Below are 17,765 nucleotides of genomic sequence, written 5' to 3'. Positions count from 1 at the left end.
TAAGGAGATGCGCCATTAGTCTTCTCATTTACTTGACAAACTCGAACAGAGCCGAAGGCCTGTACATTGAATTAGGTTCATCTAGTGACAAAAAAAAATAATGAGGTGGCTCTGCAACTAGGAGACCGGCCTTGGGAACTTGCTTCTTATTACTGCGACCAGAACAAACAGCAGATACACCTGTGCTCTGAATGCGTAGAGACAAGCTTTTTGTCTGGATGACTCCCAGGGATCAGGACCATTAGTAATTACTAGGCAGAGTAATGCAGTTTGCATTTGTGTTGTTTCTGTTTGGTTTGGATGATTTGGCTCAGACTGCATTGCTGTATCTTCTGCCTTTGGGGGAAAAAAAGGAAGGAAAAAAAACTCCAGTATTGTTCAGCTCTGATTATTTATTATGCAGAACTCTGAGGCAAAGAAGAAAACTAAATCTAAAGCAGGGCTGGAGATACTATTGAGGAGTCAGAAGGTGTGCCCATGGACTCTGTATATATATAATATTGTTTTTGGGCATTTTTGCCTTTATTTGAAAGTAGATGGCATAGAAGCTGACAGGAAAGAAGAGAAGAGAGACAGGAAGGACATGCAGCAAAAGTCCCTTGCCAGAATCGAACCAGGGACGCTATGACTATGGGGCATGCATGGTAACCACTCAGCTCCCAAATCACTCCATGTGTTGGGGGGGGGGGGGGGGGGGGACAAAGCAACAAAGGAAGATTGTTTTATTACAAATTTGATAGAACTTAAATAAAGCAAATTTTCAAAAAAAACCTGTTGTCTTTATGAATCGGTCCTCATTTAGTTTATATCATGCAACGGCACGAAATGAACACGCATCCACACAAGTACACAATTGAACATTTTGATCTATGGACCTTCACATTATTCCACGTAATGACATTTGGTGGTGGTAACATGCAAAGAAGAGCAACAATAGGCCGACAAAGGTAGTGAAAAGGGGGCTGCTAGCAAGGTAACCTACATATAAACAATGTAGTTGTTCTGAATAAATATAATAAGAAAAACCCAATTAATTAAACATTTTACAGACGAGTGGTGCTGGAGAGACTTTGACTCAACGACCTCTGTGCTTCATAACCTCTTACTACAGCCCTGAACTAAAGTATTCTATCCTTTTTTTTCTCTTTTTTTTTGTTTGAAAGAAGAAGTGAGATTTAATCAGTAGTGTAGCACAGAAATCAAAGCCCTGTCCACATGCAATCACTTTGAACACATCCATTTCCACGCAGGCACCTATAACCGAATCAACAATCAAACGCATGCGTCTGTAGAGGTTACCAAGGCAATCCGTGATGACACATTTACAGCACATTTAAAGATCTCACTAAAAGAAACTGTAACACCACACCTTATTTAGTCTGTACAATCTAAACTCTCAGCACATTTCAGCCCTCTTGTCTTAACACAGCGTATAATTACTTTGTTGAGGAGCCTTTGTGTTGAAAACGTGCCAGCTGTCGTGAATCACGGCCAAGCAGACTTTGGCATGTCATCTCGCAGCAGTGCTTTAAAACTTGCTCGTGGCTATTGGCTGTCCTTCCCCAGTGCAGGTCATACGGACTTTATACTCTTGTGATCAAAGACACAAGTGGAGGAAAAGTGTTGAGATTTATATTTAAACGTAGCAATATCGCACTTAGAAATATTTGATTTCAAGAGAATGCCCCGCACGTCTTTGAATGTTATATAGTCGTATTATTATTACGGACGCATTTCTGTCTAAGCAACATTGTAGTACTACAGCTGGTCAAGTTGGAGTTGAATTTCATCCATAACAGTGCATCATATTTTATAAATTGCTCATGTTTTCTATATAAAATCTTGATCTTTAAATTAACTGTATTAATCCAACACAGAATATTTTTCTCTGAAGGGTAATCAAGTATAGAGCAGCATATAATGTAAATACTCAAAGTGCAAGTATCTGCAAATTGCACTACAATACAGTACAGAAATACATTTTATTAGTTACTTTCCAACACTGGAGAACACATATTGTGTACATTAATTGATCTGCCTTTAACTTTATATGTTGTGCTTATTCACACATTCATAAGCTTAACTTCATTCGTTGCAGGCAAGGTTGTAAAGCAGTGAAACAGTGATGCTCTAAAGGGCAAAATATAGCCAATGTATGGACTGTCTCTAAAACTGCTGTATTGGTTAATAATAACTTACTCAGTTATTATTCAAAATCTTGTTTTTTAACTTTTATTCTTGTCTTTTTAATCTGTACTTTTTATACTGTACTGCCCTGATGACACTGCTAATTTCACTGTACTTTGCTTTTCTCTGTATAATGACAATTAACGGAATTGAATTGAATACTGCAAATAATTCTAAGAAACTGGATTTAAGTCTTATAATGCAACCTGAGGCATAAGACCTAATCTACTGTATGAAATGCTACATTAAACACACATTAAAACCTTTTATCCCCCCCCCCCCAAAAAAACTTTATGTTCATGAGATATTCTGTGAACATTATTAAAGGGAAATTCTTTAATGTCTAACAAACATTATGTCTCAATGAATGCCGGAAGCTTCTTTTTTGACTGTGAGGCATAATAAACAAGCACGCCACAGTAACATGCTAAAGATGTCTGCAAGCTACAATTTATTTCCCCCAATCAACACCATTATAACAACTGATGATGAAATTACTGACAATACTTGTGAACTACAGGTGAAGGATGAAAAATACTCATTAGCAGCTTATGCCTCCTCAGAAGAGGAAGATGATTATACGTGTGAAAAATAAAAAGTGTGTGTGTGCTGTAATTCAAACAGAATCGGGACAAAATCTCCTCACCTGCGAGTCTGTTCTATCTATATCCGCTTTATTAACATTACTAATTACCAAAAATACAGGCTGCTGAACCGTTTACACTGTGAAACTAATCTTTTAGTCATTTCAGTCGTAAAAAACTACATTCACCTTTACACTGACATGTGAGGGGTTTTCAAAGGTGTTACTCACACACACACACACACACACACACACACACACACACACACACACACACACACACACACACACACACACACACACACACACACACACACACACACACACACACACACACACACCGAGAAATGTTTTCAAAGTCTCACCTAAATGCAAACACTGCATGTCAGCATCACTGTTGAGATGCAAGGCGTGAGTGATGGTTTTGATAGGAACCAGCATCCCCTCTCTTCTCTTCCTCTTTTTTATTTTTTTATACACACTAACTGCCCTCCCACAGGACCTATTAGTCAATTACACCTGAGCACTGCTGTTTATTATGGGCTGAAAACATACCTGAGTTCCCAGCATCAAACACTTCCTTTGCTGTACATTCCTTCCTCTGGTATACAGTAATGAGTGGGAACGGAAGTGTGTGTGCATGTGTGTGTGTGTGTGTGTGACATTCAGAGAAAAAGGGAGGAATTATTCATTAGCTCTCTATTTCGCTCTTTCAGCCCTCCCTCCTGATCTTCATGTTCAACAACTCTGGGGCAAATGTAGAATTGCAAATTAGCTCCCGGAAAAATCGAATTAATTGGCCATCCTCACAGGCTTCTTGTCAAAGTTTGGGCTGATGTGTCAACCGTTCCCCCCTGAACTCCAAACAGCACGGAGCAATACTGCATGGAGCGGAAAACAAGGGAGTTGAGGGAAGCAGCACTCCATAAAAAAAAACACACACACACACACACACACACAAAACTACCCTGTGTATGTCAATTAATAGAGCACTTCAATCAGGGCAAAACTTTCTTTGTCAACTGCTCCCGACCACAAAGCAACTCAGTCGACCAAGCAGCTATCACTTTGCCCCCTCTCTGCAATTTCACAATCAGGCAGCCTCAAATTAGAAGTCAACAATTGCCTGTGGCGTTCAAAGCCAGAATAATAGCTTCACTGTGGTTTGTCCTCCTGATCCTTAAAGACAAAATATCATGATTAAAAGAGTTTTTCTTCATGAGTCTGCCTTTGTTATACACCTCTATTTATTCAATACATCCACTGATTGTTATGCATGTTGTGAGTCAGTGAATGCTGGGGTGGACCTGTGAAGTGACCAGTCATGTTACCCAGTCTGTATTCAAAGATGCTCCTAAGAGTTGTAAGAATAAAGGCCTGAACAGCTGCAGTCGCATACAGCACGCCAATGTTTAGTCCTAAATCGCCATCTAGTGGTGTGTTCATGTATTACAAGTAAACATACTACAATATTTTAGAGCTGCTTTGGCTCAGTTTCATTCTGCGAAAAGAACCAAACTGACCCGATGAGTCACAAAATGCAAAGTGAAAAACACTGATATACTTTCGGTACATATTTGAGTAAGTGCAGCAGGTGCTTCTAAGAATTTTTGAGCATCACTGACGCTGATTGACGTCACCACCACTGCTTTCTATCTCAGGTTTATGGCAGTAGTGAAAAGTAAAGAAACAAAAATTGTGGCTTACTTCTATATACTTTCCACAGTTACTGTAGCTTACCATATTTTCAACCATTACACTTGTGCTTTTATGTCTGGATGCACATAATTGGCTACTTTTTGTACATTGTTTAACATTTTTTCCTGCTTTTTAACGACCCTATTTAAATGCTGTCTGTAATGTGTTTTATGATGACCCTGATGAAGGCCGCAAGCTGAAATGTGTTGAAAAAGCTGTTCTGTATACTGCAAGTGTTGCTGGAGCTTTGACCCTTTTCAACCATTAAACTTACAAATGATATAAATATCTGAGGTTTAGTATCTTTAATAAAACCTACATGTGCTATATACAGAGCAGGACCAGTCACTCATAATTCTCTCTTGTATGAATGTAGGATTTACTGTAAAGTCAGATTCTAGATTTGACTGTCTATATTTACAGTAAGAGCCTGTTAATAAATACAAGATTTTAAAGGTCATTCTAATCCTACATCATTTCAAATACTGACTTCTGATGCACAGTGTATTTTTCCTCATTATATGTATGTAATCTTGTGGAATTGAAGTTAGTGACCGATAGCATAATTGTTTTTAAATTGGGATTAACATATGAACTGTTGCATTGTTCTGACACTCTAACAAAGCATGTGCATAATGCATTGACTAATTTGATATAGATATTTAGCATTTTGTGAGAGATTTTGAGTCTAAAATTAGATATGTAGCATTTTGTGTGTTAAGAGTTGAACAAATTTAAACTGTTGTGATATGTTTAAACATATTGAGAATGTTTCTGCATCGTTTAGGCTAATTTAAAGCTAAATCATTAATCTGGTTTAAAAAACAAAACAAAAACTTATATATAACATATATTTGAAAATTCAACAAGTAGACAGTGCAATTTAAAAAGTTTTATTTATTTACAAAAATAGACATAAATACAATTCTGAGGCATATGTATATGTTGTCTGTACATATATATAATGAGTCTATTGGACTTAAAAGTGAAAGCCGAGGTGTTCTTGCTGCATTGTACATGTATAGACCTGTAGGAAACAGGCCTGTGGTGTCCTGGTGAAGTTGTGAGTGTGTGTCCAGGGTCAGCCGGTCAGAGCACAGAGCGATATTTACATGCGAACATGAGCCACACTGCACATGCGTTCTCTGGATAGACAAACACCCGAACTCGGACAGCCAGCCTCACACTGTCGCCACGACAACACACTATCTCGTCACAGAATGGAGACCTGGCAAAAAAAAAAAGAGAGAAAAAACAGAATAAAATTGACGTTGAATTGGGTCAGTATGCAAGTTTTCATCACAGCCTCATTCATGGCTCTGTTACATTGTATCATGAACACAACAATATATCTGGTATCAATTACTTTTTGGCATTTGTTATATAGTCGTACTTTTTATGATTAGTTCTTCTTTTAAGGAACTTTTGAGTCATGTCTGCTCCTGCCATGACTTCTAACCTTTCTGTATCTGGCATGGATGGTTGTACTGACTGTACTCAAGGATACTCTAACAGAATGGAGCACTGCCAATGTGAAATTGACTCCCCGTGGACTTTCTAGCCAAACGTACTGTACGTACACCCTGCTGACCCCTCAGTGTGTCCCCAGCTCACTTGAGGCAGGTGGCAAAGGCTCTACGAGCATTGCGGTGCAGGAAGTGGATGGGGAAGCCTTTGAAGGTGTGTCCGTCAGGCACCGCCCTCCTCACTGCGTCCTGGAACTCCTCGTTGCCGCAGGAGACGCCGCTGCAGCGCTCCAGCTCGTAGGCCGACAAGGCCGAGGACAGCAGGTAGGACAGGTGGTCGTCCCAGACTGTCGCCAGCTCCAAGTCCTGGAGGACATAATGCATTTCAGCACGTTACTTTTTTTATTTTTTTATATAACAGGCTATTTGAAAATCAGTCTTTTTTCCCCAGCACAGGGCAAAAGTGTTAAACATCCTCTAAAAACTCCCAAACTTCAATATTGATTTTTTTTTTTTTTTTTTACCTTCCTGTACTCTGAGACCAGGTACCGCATCTCCAGCTCCATTTGGTTGCTAGCAGCAGCAGCATCCAGAGATGGGGCGCAGAGTGGAGGCAGAGGGGGCAGAGAGGTGGTGGAACCTGGGGCACAGACGGACTTGAGAGCCTCTGCGCTCATCGCTTTCCACCTAGACTGATTCTGAAAGAGAGGGAAAGAGGGAGGGAGAAAAAACAAAAAACAACCAACAGCCATTTAGTTGATGCTCTTATCTGGGGCTACTGCCTCTGCTCACACGGTGGAAGCAGCACACTGCGGCTGAAGGCTGTTGCAGATTCAATTTCACTACTCGCATACTGACCACGGGTCTGATGATTAAACCTGGACGTCTTCCACTGCTCTGCGCTCTAGGCTTCTTCTGCCCCCGGTCTGACTTAAAATCACCACTATCTATTTGATAACATATTCTCTATCCAATCTGATCTGCAGCCATAAATGAACACTTTCATACTGAAACTCATTTCACCAAACCTGGTCCTGACTATTATCATAATATCTGCCAGTGAAACAAATGAACACTCTAATGATATTTCAGTGGGATTTTTTTTTTTTTTTTTTTTTTACAGCAAAGTGCTTTAATAATTAGAAAAGAATAACAGGGACAGTGTGCTATGAATAATGTAAGTGGAGTGTATTTAACTTGGTCTATCCGATGATGGTAGTGAGGTACCTGGAAGTCAAAGACACAGAGCTCCACAGCGTCAGAGGGCTGGCAGTTGGCCAGGAAGGTCTGGTGGTTGAAGACGCAGCCCACAGTGCGGTAGGGGGACGAGGGTTTGGGCTGAGGGGCCAGCGGTGGGGCATCCGGGTCTATAGCCCGATGCAGGTATCTGATCATACACATGAGGCAACAAGCTGATTCAGTCTCATTACAAAAACATAAACAAAATGATTTATATAGTTAATGCTGCACATGATATGACAACTTGTTTTTTGGCAGATTTACTCTGTAATTAAATGTTATAAAAACTGTACAACAATAGTTACAACACATTGAATCACATCATTTTCCATGTAGTGATAAAATATACTGTAGTTCCAGTAAATCAGCTCGAAACTTCATGGTGGGAAGTTCCAGCTAATGAGATTTTTTTATGCTTTTCCAGAGTATAAAGATTCAAATTCAAATAAAAATACAACCATCATGAATGTAATAAAACAAAACCACAAGTAATAAAAGTCTTTAAGGACAAAATTGTGAAATTTAGATGGAAGACTATAAAAAGCTCCTAAAAAAACCTATAAAATATTTTGAGAACACAATCCACTAATGCTTTCTGGTAAAGCATATTTCTATCATTTATTGACTGTAAATCAGCATACTTGTTAGATATGAAACCAAGTCTATCTCCATTCTTCCCACAGTAAAACACAATAATTGATGGACAGAATCCCGGGGTTATCAGCAAAATGTAATCAACTGTTCCTTGGACCTGACCTTCCAATTCCGAGGAAAATCACTGGGATTCTAAGATATCCTGCCGACTAATGCACAAAGATTACTTAATGAGCTAACTGAACCAAAACCAAACACTCAGTGTAGTTCAAACAGTCTCTTTAATATTCAGTGGTTTTATAAGTTAACATTTTGTTTCTGAAGAACAAAAGACTTCTTCCAACACCAACATTCTCCTCCTTCTGCAGATGTTTAAATATCCTCTACAAAAATGTCTATAATATGCTGCATTTTCTTATACATCTACTCTGTCGCTATTATTCTGAGACTAAACGGCCGTCCACACTGAGAACGATAACTATAACTATATAATACACAGTATGAACGATAATGAAACAGCGGTGTCCAGTATCTCCAGCTGTGTCTGCAGCTAATTATTGATGAGCTGCTGTACGTTGTATGGAGAAATAAAAAGAAAGCGGAAGAGTTCAGAGGTGGATGCTGATTCAGTGTGTTGATCAGAAGTATTTCAGACACTAGTTGCTCTGATGTTCCAGTATTTACAGACCAAACTGACCTGCAGCAGATGTTGAAGTGCAGTGCGTAAAAGTGCACTGCTGCGGCAGGGACACAGTATGAGCACAGATATGCTTACAAAGATCCACTAACTTTGTTGTTGTTGTTGTTTTTTATTTTTCACATTATAACAGAGATCAAAGTTCCAGTATCTTTGTAATAATAAAGACCTATATTTACATATTATTTATATATTTACAGCGTGTAGTCCATGGTGAGAGAGGAGCAAAGCTGCATTCAAATAAATATATACAACAGTCAGGGGAAGGACTTTTATTGACTGTCAGCGTTTTTATCGTTCCTAAAATTGCTCTGAAAGTGATTCCAACAATATCGTTCTCCTCTATCGTTATCATTATAGTTGTGGTGTGGACTCCACCATGCACTTGAATTAGAACGATATTTAAAACTATATATTTATAATTATAGTTATCATTCTCAGTGTGGACGGCCCTTAACACTAATGACAGAAGGGGAGGGGGGCAATGACATTAAAAAAAAAGAAAGAAATCGAACCTGTGTGCAGTCAGGCTCTCCCAGAAGGTGATGCTTCCATCAGTACCTCTGGTCAGGACCCAGGTGTGTGGTGTTCCCTTGGCTTTGGCGCCCACACACACATACGCATCCAGGCCAAAGCCCAGCAGCAGGCTGCACAGCAGGGTGGCGTGGTCCTCACAGTCTCCCTGGAGACGACAAACAATGTTTAGTTCAGCTCCTTTCCAGGGATTGAAATGTAGAAACTATAGCTGAGTGTTTATAGTATTCTCAAACTCGGTGAAGGCTGAGTGGCTCTACGAATGGCGATATCAGCCTGTCAGTTGGTCCATTACTTTGGTACACACTGAAATATCTTGACAGCTGCTGAATGGATTGCCATGACATTTTGTACAGACATTCATGATATTATCAATTATGGTGATCCCCTGCATTTTCCTCTGGCAATACCACTTTTCACTTATTTTTGACATTTTCCAGTTAAATATCTACAAGACAAATTGGCATAGAATCTAACACATTCGTGGTTCCCAGTAGATGTATGGTAATAACTTGATGCTCCACTGACTTTTACTCTAGCTCCACCATGAGCATTACATTTGTAATTTTGAGTCAAACATCTCATTGTGCCTGCTTCCCTTAGCCATTCATCTAGCAACATCAAATTGGCTGATGTTAGCATGCTAACACGTTAAACTAAGACGGTAAACACTGCAACTGCTAAGACATAAACATGTTGTCTTTGTGAGCGTATAAGCTTCCTAACGTTAGCATGTAGCTCATTTAGAGTCAGAGTACAGCCTCACACAGCTGCTAGCATGGGTGTGGACTTTTTCATTAGCTTTCTTTTTTTTTGTGTGTGCCTTTTTTGACAGTTAAAAGTGCGAAAGAGACAGGAAACAGGAGTAGAGAGAGTGTTGTGTCATGCAAGAGAAGTCAAATGGAGGACATTGTGGTTTTGCGGTATGCGTCTTAACCAGGAGGCTAACAGGTCGCACCTTTTTGTCTTTAACACGTTTGTTTTTTTCCCCTGTTTGATTTCAGTCATGCACTTCTATAGAACTGCAAAGCTGAAACAGATTCTCCCCTCAGAACAATGTGTCTTGCTGCAAAAGACCCTTGTGGTTGAAAGTTTTACAAGCTAAGAGTTTCTTTTCTTTTGTAGAATACTGTATGCTGTCCCAAAATATCAATGCTGTTCTTCCATATTTAAATTAGCCTCTTTTGCTGTTCCTGGTGGCTGGACAAGATACAGTGTAAGAATGTATTTACCACCTTTCATGCCACTGCTGGAATATCTAAGAAAAAGAAAAAAGTCTATCTTTATAAGTGAAAACCATTAAAGGTGGGACAAACGTATTAATCACACTGTGAGTGCATGTGGCTTTTAAACCGTGATATATTCCAAGTCCACATATTTAGACAGATTTAACGCCATCTTCACACCATCCCTGTCTCTTTTCTAATTCATCATGTCGCTACAACGGTCTGTTTAAACAGAAATACAATATCCTGCTCTCTATGCGCTGTTGGCTTTTCTCAGAAGTGTTGAACACATACAAGAAAGTCTACTGGAGAGGAAATAAACTATGTAGTCATCAAATAGTCCATGACAGTGAGCAGCTCTTGTTTCACTAGTAAAACTTTTCTGGTAAAGAGGCCTGGGTTGAGCTTGAGGCTTGTGCTGGTGCTATAGCTGTTGTTGCTGCTGCTGCTGCTACTGGCTCTGGGTATGGGCGAGTCAAAATGATAGATGTTCTCCAGAAGTGCTAATATGGACGGCAGCGTTGGAACAGGCTGGGGACTGATGAGGCTAAATTAATTTTCCCTGGAATGAAAGTCATAAATCACAGCTGACAAGGGCCACTTTGTGAGAGTTGTGTTGTGTCTGTCTTGCCAGCCGCTCGCAGGAGAGAGGGAGAGGCAGGGAGCATTTATCCCGCGGTGGTCTGGGAAATTCCCTGGTATCTCGTTGCGAGATGAAAATGCATCAGTCAGTCAGCTCCAGCTTTCTCAGAAATGACACAATCAGTTGTGCTCAGAAACGAAGCGAGGTCCCGGCCGAGCCAAGTTTACGCGATACTTTTTAGACTCGTGGAGCAAAACTGAACTTTTTCCTAGGGGAACTAAAATATTTAATTCAAAACATATTTCCCAAACTGAGGTTATGAGTTCAAGGGCTTTTAAGAGGGAAATACGATCACAGTTTTATTCATTGATTTTTTTTCTAAGACTCAAAATGCACTTACATTTTAATGAATTCTGGATTGTTTTCACACTGGTCTCTTTTTCAAGTTTGGTTATATCTCGGAGGTAATAGACTTGGCCTGAAATTACATCACTGTAGTTATTCTCAGGCAGAATTTTTCACACACACTTTATCTGAGGTGTGTGTGACCACGGAGAATGCTGGAGTGGGTGTGATGAAGATGGGAAACTATGACCTGCAGTACATGGAAGGCAAAATATGGATCCATGAACAGATGTCTGAAAATGTTTGTATGCTTGCGTGTCTGCTAGGGACTTTTTTTGTTGCTGTCTTATCTTTTTGGACACCAGTATGGGCTTTTTATTATTTTGAGACAAGTTTTGAGAGCACAGAACAAATCTTTTAGTGTTCGTGTCACCATTCCCAAATTTGGACTTTTGGTTGTAACAATGCATGAAAACAAAAGGGAGAAAAATACACATTAGTTAAATCAAGTTCTGTTTCCCTCAAGATCATAACCGACTTGAATATCCAGTCATTTCCATTCATCATATGAACAAAGCAGAAAAAGATATAGTATGTCTTAGTTATGTTATTATCCCCAGAGAAGTTTACTCATTAGAACTAATGTGCTGTTAGATCCAAGCTGTTTAGACAGTCTGACAGAGCAAAGGGAAATTTACACTACGTAACAATAACATGACGGTGCTGTTAAAGAAAGGCCAAATGGAGAATTTGGACAGCCGCCTTGCACTTATTCATAGACAGTATGTCACAAACAAGATACTAAATCCAATAATGATAATATAGCAGACACTTTCTGAAACATCTCACTTGACTTGTTGGAGACGATGTAGCACAATGAGGTTTAAAATAAATCTTACTGTGTAGACACTTTAAAAACGTTTGATTTATTATTAATCAGAAAAGAGAATGACTACTGCAGTACACTTGATCCTTGGCAGGGACAAATATGACTGTGCCACTGTCTCCCATCTTTGACAAACAAGGATCTAGCAGGACAGTGAGTGTGTTGTCATTTGAATAATGAGTCCAGGCCACTTGTCCTTACCTTCCCTCTGCAAAGGAAAGCCATTAATGTGCACCACTGCTCCTGCTTGCCTCCTCCTCCTCCCACCACGGGGGCCTTCTCTTGGGCCAGCAGGCTGACGAAGCGGGCCGCCTGTCGAGGGCTCTCTAGCAATCGGCCCGCCCTGAGGACGCGCACATAAGAGCACACGGGCCTGTTGACGCCGTTCTCATCCTGCAGAGGTAGCAAGAGGAGTCTGATATGAATTTAAGAAGCTCAGGATTCAAACTGGTTGGTCATGTCCATGTATCATATGATAAGTCCATATATAGACATGATGATGTTGATAATTACGTTATTGTATAAGCTGATAACATAATTATTGTGACAGGCCTACTAAGCAGCTTTCTGATCAGCCTCTGTGTATATGTTTAACAATCTAAACTCATGCTATTCACTCAACGGCTGCAACCAACAATTATCTGCATCATCTATTAATCTGCCAAAAATATGGCTTCCACAATTTCTCAGAGCCTGTGGTGATGTTTGCCATTTGCTTGCAACAAGCTAAAACCTTAAGATCTTTAATCCATGGTCACATATGATAAAGAAAAGTAGTAGATTTTCAATATTGAGATGTTGAAATCAGAGAATATTTGGCTTTTTTGCTTGAAAAATGATACTGTTGATATTTATTGTTTTATTGTTATCAAAATGGTCCTCAATTAATTTCCTGCCAACTTACCAAACAGTGAATCATCTGATTGTTACAGCTCTAATTTACTCTACATGTCTGCTGGTACTGAAAATGAGTAAAGAAACTGCCACGTTAAGCTTTAGGAAAAATATCCTTAAAATGAAGCAAACCTATATAGTGGAATTGTGTCATTTTCTTCCATAAACTCAGACGAACCTGTGCAAAGATCTTGACCATTTTGGATTGGTGTGATGGGCGGATCTCCAGGAACTCCCTCCACCACTGTTTGGCATAAACCAAGAAGAGCCTTTCCTTCTCCGCTGTCCTCTGCCTCTCCAGTGATTGCTGGATGAGGAATACAGTTACATCAATCACTAAATATAGAGCCCAGAATGTTGCTCTTACAGTGTTGCCTTTGTATCAATGAGCTTTACCAGCCCTGAAGAAGATGACTTGTGTTGCATTGATTCATTGTGAGCTCACAGCGGCTGAATTTATTCATGAATAATGAAGCAGATGAATGAACAGAGGGATAACAGACAGATATAAAGAGACTCCACTGTCCTGACCTGTGTGCTGATGATGTCAGTGTTTAGAGTCTCTGTGAGAGGAGGGTAAAGCTCCAGACTGACCGTCAAAACACCAGCTGGGAGTTTGCTTTCACTTCCTGGCGATACAAATAGACACAAATATTTTAATTTAAGTGTTAGTGTATGACTCACTTAAAGCTGTGAAGAAAACTGACCACTATACATAAGCAAAACACACTTCCCTGATCACACACACATCCTGTTTCTCTGCAAATCTTCCCATCCCCACTTCCTACTGCTGACTGTCTCTAGCACATTTTTAGTTGATACTATGCATTTTTGTTAATATGCACTTAATTAGCATTTTAACTACTTAACATGTGCTTTATCGACATAGTACATGTGTTAGGGCGTACTCACACTAGGCAATTGTACCGTGCCCAAACACGTTTGCCCCATAAAATCCGGATTATTTGGCTAGTGTGAGTGCAAGTGTACCGTGCTTGAGTACGGTACACTTCCCTGATACGGTACGCTTGGAAGAGGTGTGCTTAGGCACGGTACACTTGGTCATGCATGCGCACTAGGGATGAATATTTTTCCCGAAAATAAGACATTTTAAATGCCGGGAAAAGAAGCCAATTTTCCAGGGAATCCCGGGAAATCGACGATTTTTAAAAAGGCAACACTAGCTGAGCCCTGGTCATATCAAGCAACACTCAATGCAACGTGGAGACATTATGTATGTATGGGTTCCCAATCCAACCATTTTTAGTGTATTATTGTATCATTATTAAGGCAAAAGAACTAAATTTATGTCCATCAACATTATAATGAAAAGGCAATAGGCTTAATATTAGTTTGCATCCAGCGTGCTGCGTGGACTTCATTAGATCTGCTGCACCGCTGCTACCACAATTATGAAATGCTAAGTTTATTGTTTGTGACTGTGACCCTCATAAAAGTAATATTTTACAAATCTGCATTATATAAACTAATGAAATTCGTTCAAGTAAGTCATTTGGCGACTTCTAAGTCATTAAACTAAGTCTTACTTTTACTGGCGTAAAGAGTTGAATCAGGACGTCTGCTTTTACTAGAGTCTTTTTTACACAAGTATCTAAAGCCAGATATCTCATTCATTCCTGTGTCATAGAGCTACATTGTTGTTCAAAAACTTCTAAACACACATCAATGAGCCACACTGTTTCTACATTACCATGAATATGACTTTTGACTCACACACACACACACACACACACACACACACACACACACACACACACACACGCGCACACGCGCACACACACACACACACACACACACACACACACACACACACACACACACACACACACACACACACACACACACACACACACACACACACACACACACACACACACACACACACACACCTTCCTACTGACATACTCACTACAGCATCAAATGCATTGCTTATTCCTGTTTGAGAAACTTTTCCATTTAATTTCAGTCATAATGACTTAATTCATTTTTTTATGCATGTAAATCAATATATATATATATTTAGAAAAGATAAAGGTAATTGTTTAAATGATGTATCAATTTATGCCCCTAAAAGTATTGTTAGTTTATAATTATAATATACATTGCTGCAATATAAAGCTAACTAGTTAATACACCTTATTTTATCATATTTTATATAGGATAAAGATAAGTAGGCACTGTACATATGGGTGCATAAAAATGATTAAGAATACGTCATATAAATACATATGTGTGTATAAATCTATGTATGTATACAAGAATATAATATATTAATTATTAATATATAGAGAAATATTATTATTTAATAAATAGTGGAGAAATTAAATATTGAATAGGTTTTTACTTCTCCTTTTCAGCCATGTATATTGGTGTTTTTATCAAATTTGGTTTGTTGATTTTTCTGTATTTTTTATTTAAATTTCTCTCTCAATGAACATTTCAACCAATCAATTATTTCCTAAAAGCTATATATTTATGATCAGTTACAAAGTTTACATGTTCAGTAGGACAAAGTGCATGGTCTGCAAGTCCTGAAAGTATTGAGAGACTAACAATTCTTGGTTTTGGTCTTTTCACAGGATTTGTTGACAAAAATAAAAATATAGAATGACACTAGCCTCATTCTTCAAATGTACAGATATTACTATTTTCAAAATAAAGAAATTAGTAATTAAATAAACACTTTATAACTATTTACTGAATCACTCTTGCATACCAACTCCCATCAGCTCCACAGCAATGCAGGTCTTCCCACTGGGCACGCTGAGGACTGTCCTCCAGTCCAGGAAGTAGGACGATACCAGTGTCGTCTCACTGGAGGTGTCTGTCTTGATCAAAACCAAGTGAACTGGGTCACACATGGACAGCATGGCAGTTGCATCTGCCATCTTACTGCCCTCTCCTGTGGTAACAAAAGTGATGACATACATACAGAATAGGTTTAAAGGAGAAATTGACAACATTTTTGAAACAGTATATGCAGAAGAAGAGTGGGGTTGCTTTAAAGTTAAAAACACTGATTTAATTGTACCTATTCCATCTCTGTGGATCTCTAAGAGGAAGCCCTCTTTCAGGTCAGGTTCACAGGCGCAGGGCACTGGCTTTGAGCGAAACCTCTGATTTCGGAAGTGGAGGTAAAGTGTGAATGTAGAGCACACCTGACCAGGTAAAGGCTCTGGCTCCTGGAGGTGCTCTAAAAAGGCCTTACCACCAAGCACTTGTAGGTACAGGTACCGCCTGGATGGGTCAATATTGGCTGAAACGAAGAAAAAAAATTGGTCAAATGTTATGAAAGAGCCATTATGATGCTCTTTTTTGAATTTGTAAATAATGTTTCTTACTTTTCTTCAGTTGAGTGAGATCTTTGTCTACAAAGTGAGTCGCAGGCTTCGGAGGAAATCCTGTTTCTGTATCTGTGGGGGCTTCCTAACAAATCAAACCAACATGAAAAAGCACAGAAAAGATGACTGTCAGTATCATGCACTCACTTATGGTTAGAGACAGATGTCATACAACAGGGAAAATACTTTCTAGATCAAACTCATCATCCATATTCAGTTAGAAAAAGGCTATTTCAAATGAATTCAAATGAGCTCCTATTGTAAGTATCATCAAGTATATATATAAGTCTGAAAATTGCCTGTTAAGTGTTGGGCAACCTGGGTAAAGTGGAGGTCCTTCATCACATCATCTATGATGCCCCTGCGCTGAAGAGCGTGTAGAAAATCCGCTTCAGACAGACCTCGATGTGATGGACCTTGATCATCCCTCACAGTCTCAGCCAGCACCTCACGAATCTTTCCGTGAATATCCATCTGACAAGCAGAGAACAACAAATGAAACCCCATTCACATCACATAAACAACAGTCACAAAGAGACTTTTCAGAGATCACCAGTATGGGTGATGAGTGTTTGCTTCTTGAAGTTAGAAGTGCACCTTACAGAGCTCCAGTAAGTTTTCTTGGTGCTTATAACAATAACCAATGTTTTGTCAATAGAAATACCACTTTCTCTAAAATCCTGGGGCACATACAGGCACAGAACTTATTCATTTTTGCATATGCCTATCTTGATGCACACAAATATCCATTGAAGAATAAAATGACTGGCAATTAAAATAATACTGGACAAACCTCATATACCGATTTAATACAGCCGAACTCATTAAATGACACGGTTTAGTTGCTGAAGATATAAAAATACGATGTATAATGCGTATACTTTTCTCAATACGCAAGTAAACATTCAATTGTTTTATTTGTAATGGCAGTTCGCATGTTGGTCTGCGTTTAATGTATCTGGCTACGTGAGTACAGCACGCATTATGTGCATTGTTTAGCAGTCCAGGCGTGTACGAAAATGCTATTTAACGTTAGAGTTTGCTCACCTTGAGCAGATGGTTGTGAATGATTTGCTTCAGCTCCGAAGCTTTGTCTGGAGGCAGAGACATTACAGCTGCTAACCTAGCTACCTACGTTACTAACGGAACGATAAATAACTGTATTGTTAATTTGAGCAATATTTCATCCTGGTGAACATTTCTCGTTTCTAACATAACCTTATTCTTTATCCTGAGTCCTGACAGCAACAACTGCCAGTTTAAACCGAGGAGAAGGTTTCAACTGTGGCGGAACAGCAGGCGGGAATGCCGCTAATGCTAAGCCTGACAATAAATCCTGCTATCAGAATCAATACCTCAGCTATTTATATCCAAAAACTGAAATTAGAATTCGTTTGGGATATCTATTAATATATTTTCCGCTGTAGGATACGTTTATTTTAGTTTTCATTTAAGAAAATGTTGCAATTTT

At 39.2% G+C, this 17,765-nt stretch overlaps 1 protein-coding gene across 1 annotated transcript; it reads right to left on the bottom strand.

Annotated features, from left to right (window-relative positions):
* Positions 1–5,347: 5,347 nt before the first annotated feature.
* On the bottom strand, positions 5,348–17,463 carry cep76 (centrosomal protein 76). Its single transcript, XM_062422648.1, has 13 exons — positions 17,342–17,463; positions 16,613–16,768; positions 16,295–16,379; positions 15,985–16,209; positions 15,670–15,855; positions 13,464–13,561; positions 13,111–13,239; positions 12,240–12,431; positions 8,980–9,146; positions 7,162–7,321; positions 6,459–6,632; positions 6,083–6,300; positions 5,348–5,696 (listed from the first exon to the last, which is right to left on the bottom strand). The coding sequence occupies exons 1-13, from the start codon at positions 17,402–17,404 to the stop codon at positions 5,558–5,560; spliced, it is 1,992 nt and encodes a 663-aa protein (XP_062278632.1). The 5' UTR covers positions 17,405–17,463; the 3' UTR covers positions 5,348–5,557.
* Positions 17,464–17,765: the final 302 nt, after the last annotated feature.

This window comes from Scomber scombrus, chromosome 7 (genome assembly GCF_963691925.1).
Source record: "Scomber scombrus chromosome 7, fScoSco1.1, whole genome shotgun sequence".
Lineage (NCBI taxonomy): Eukaryota > Metazoa > Chordata > Actinopteri > Scombriformes > Scombridae > Scomber > Scomber scombrus.
The sequence above is the reverse complement of the archived record's forward strand: the minus strand, read 5'-3'. Positions and strand labels throughout refer to the sequence as shown.

Coding starts and splice junctions, on each gene's coding strand:
- cep76 (XM_062422648.1), bottom strand. CDS start 17,404: ATGTCTCTGCCTCCAGACAAAGCTTCGGAGCTGAAGCAAATCATTCAC. Junction 16,769..17,341: donor TTCACAACCATCTGCTCAAG/GTGAGCAAACTC, acceptor TCTGCTTGTCAG/ATGGATATTCACGGAAAGAT. Junction 5,697..6,082: donor GCCTTTGCCACCTGCCTCAA/GTGAGCTGGGGA, acceptor TTTTTTTGCCAG/GTCTCCATTCTGTGACGAGA.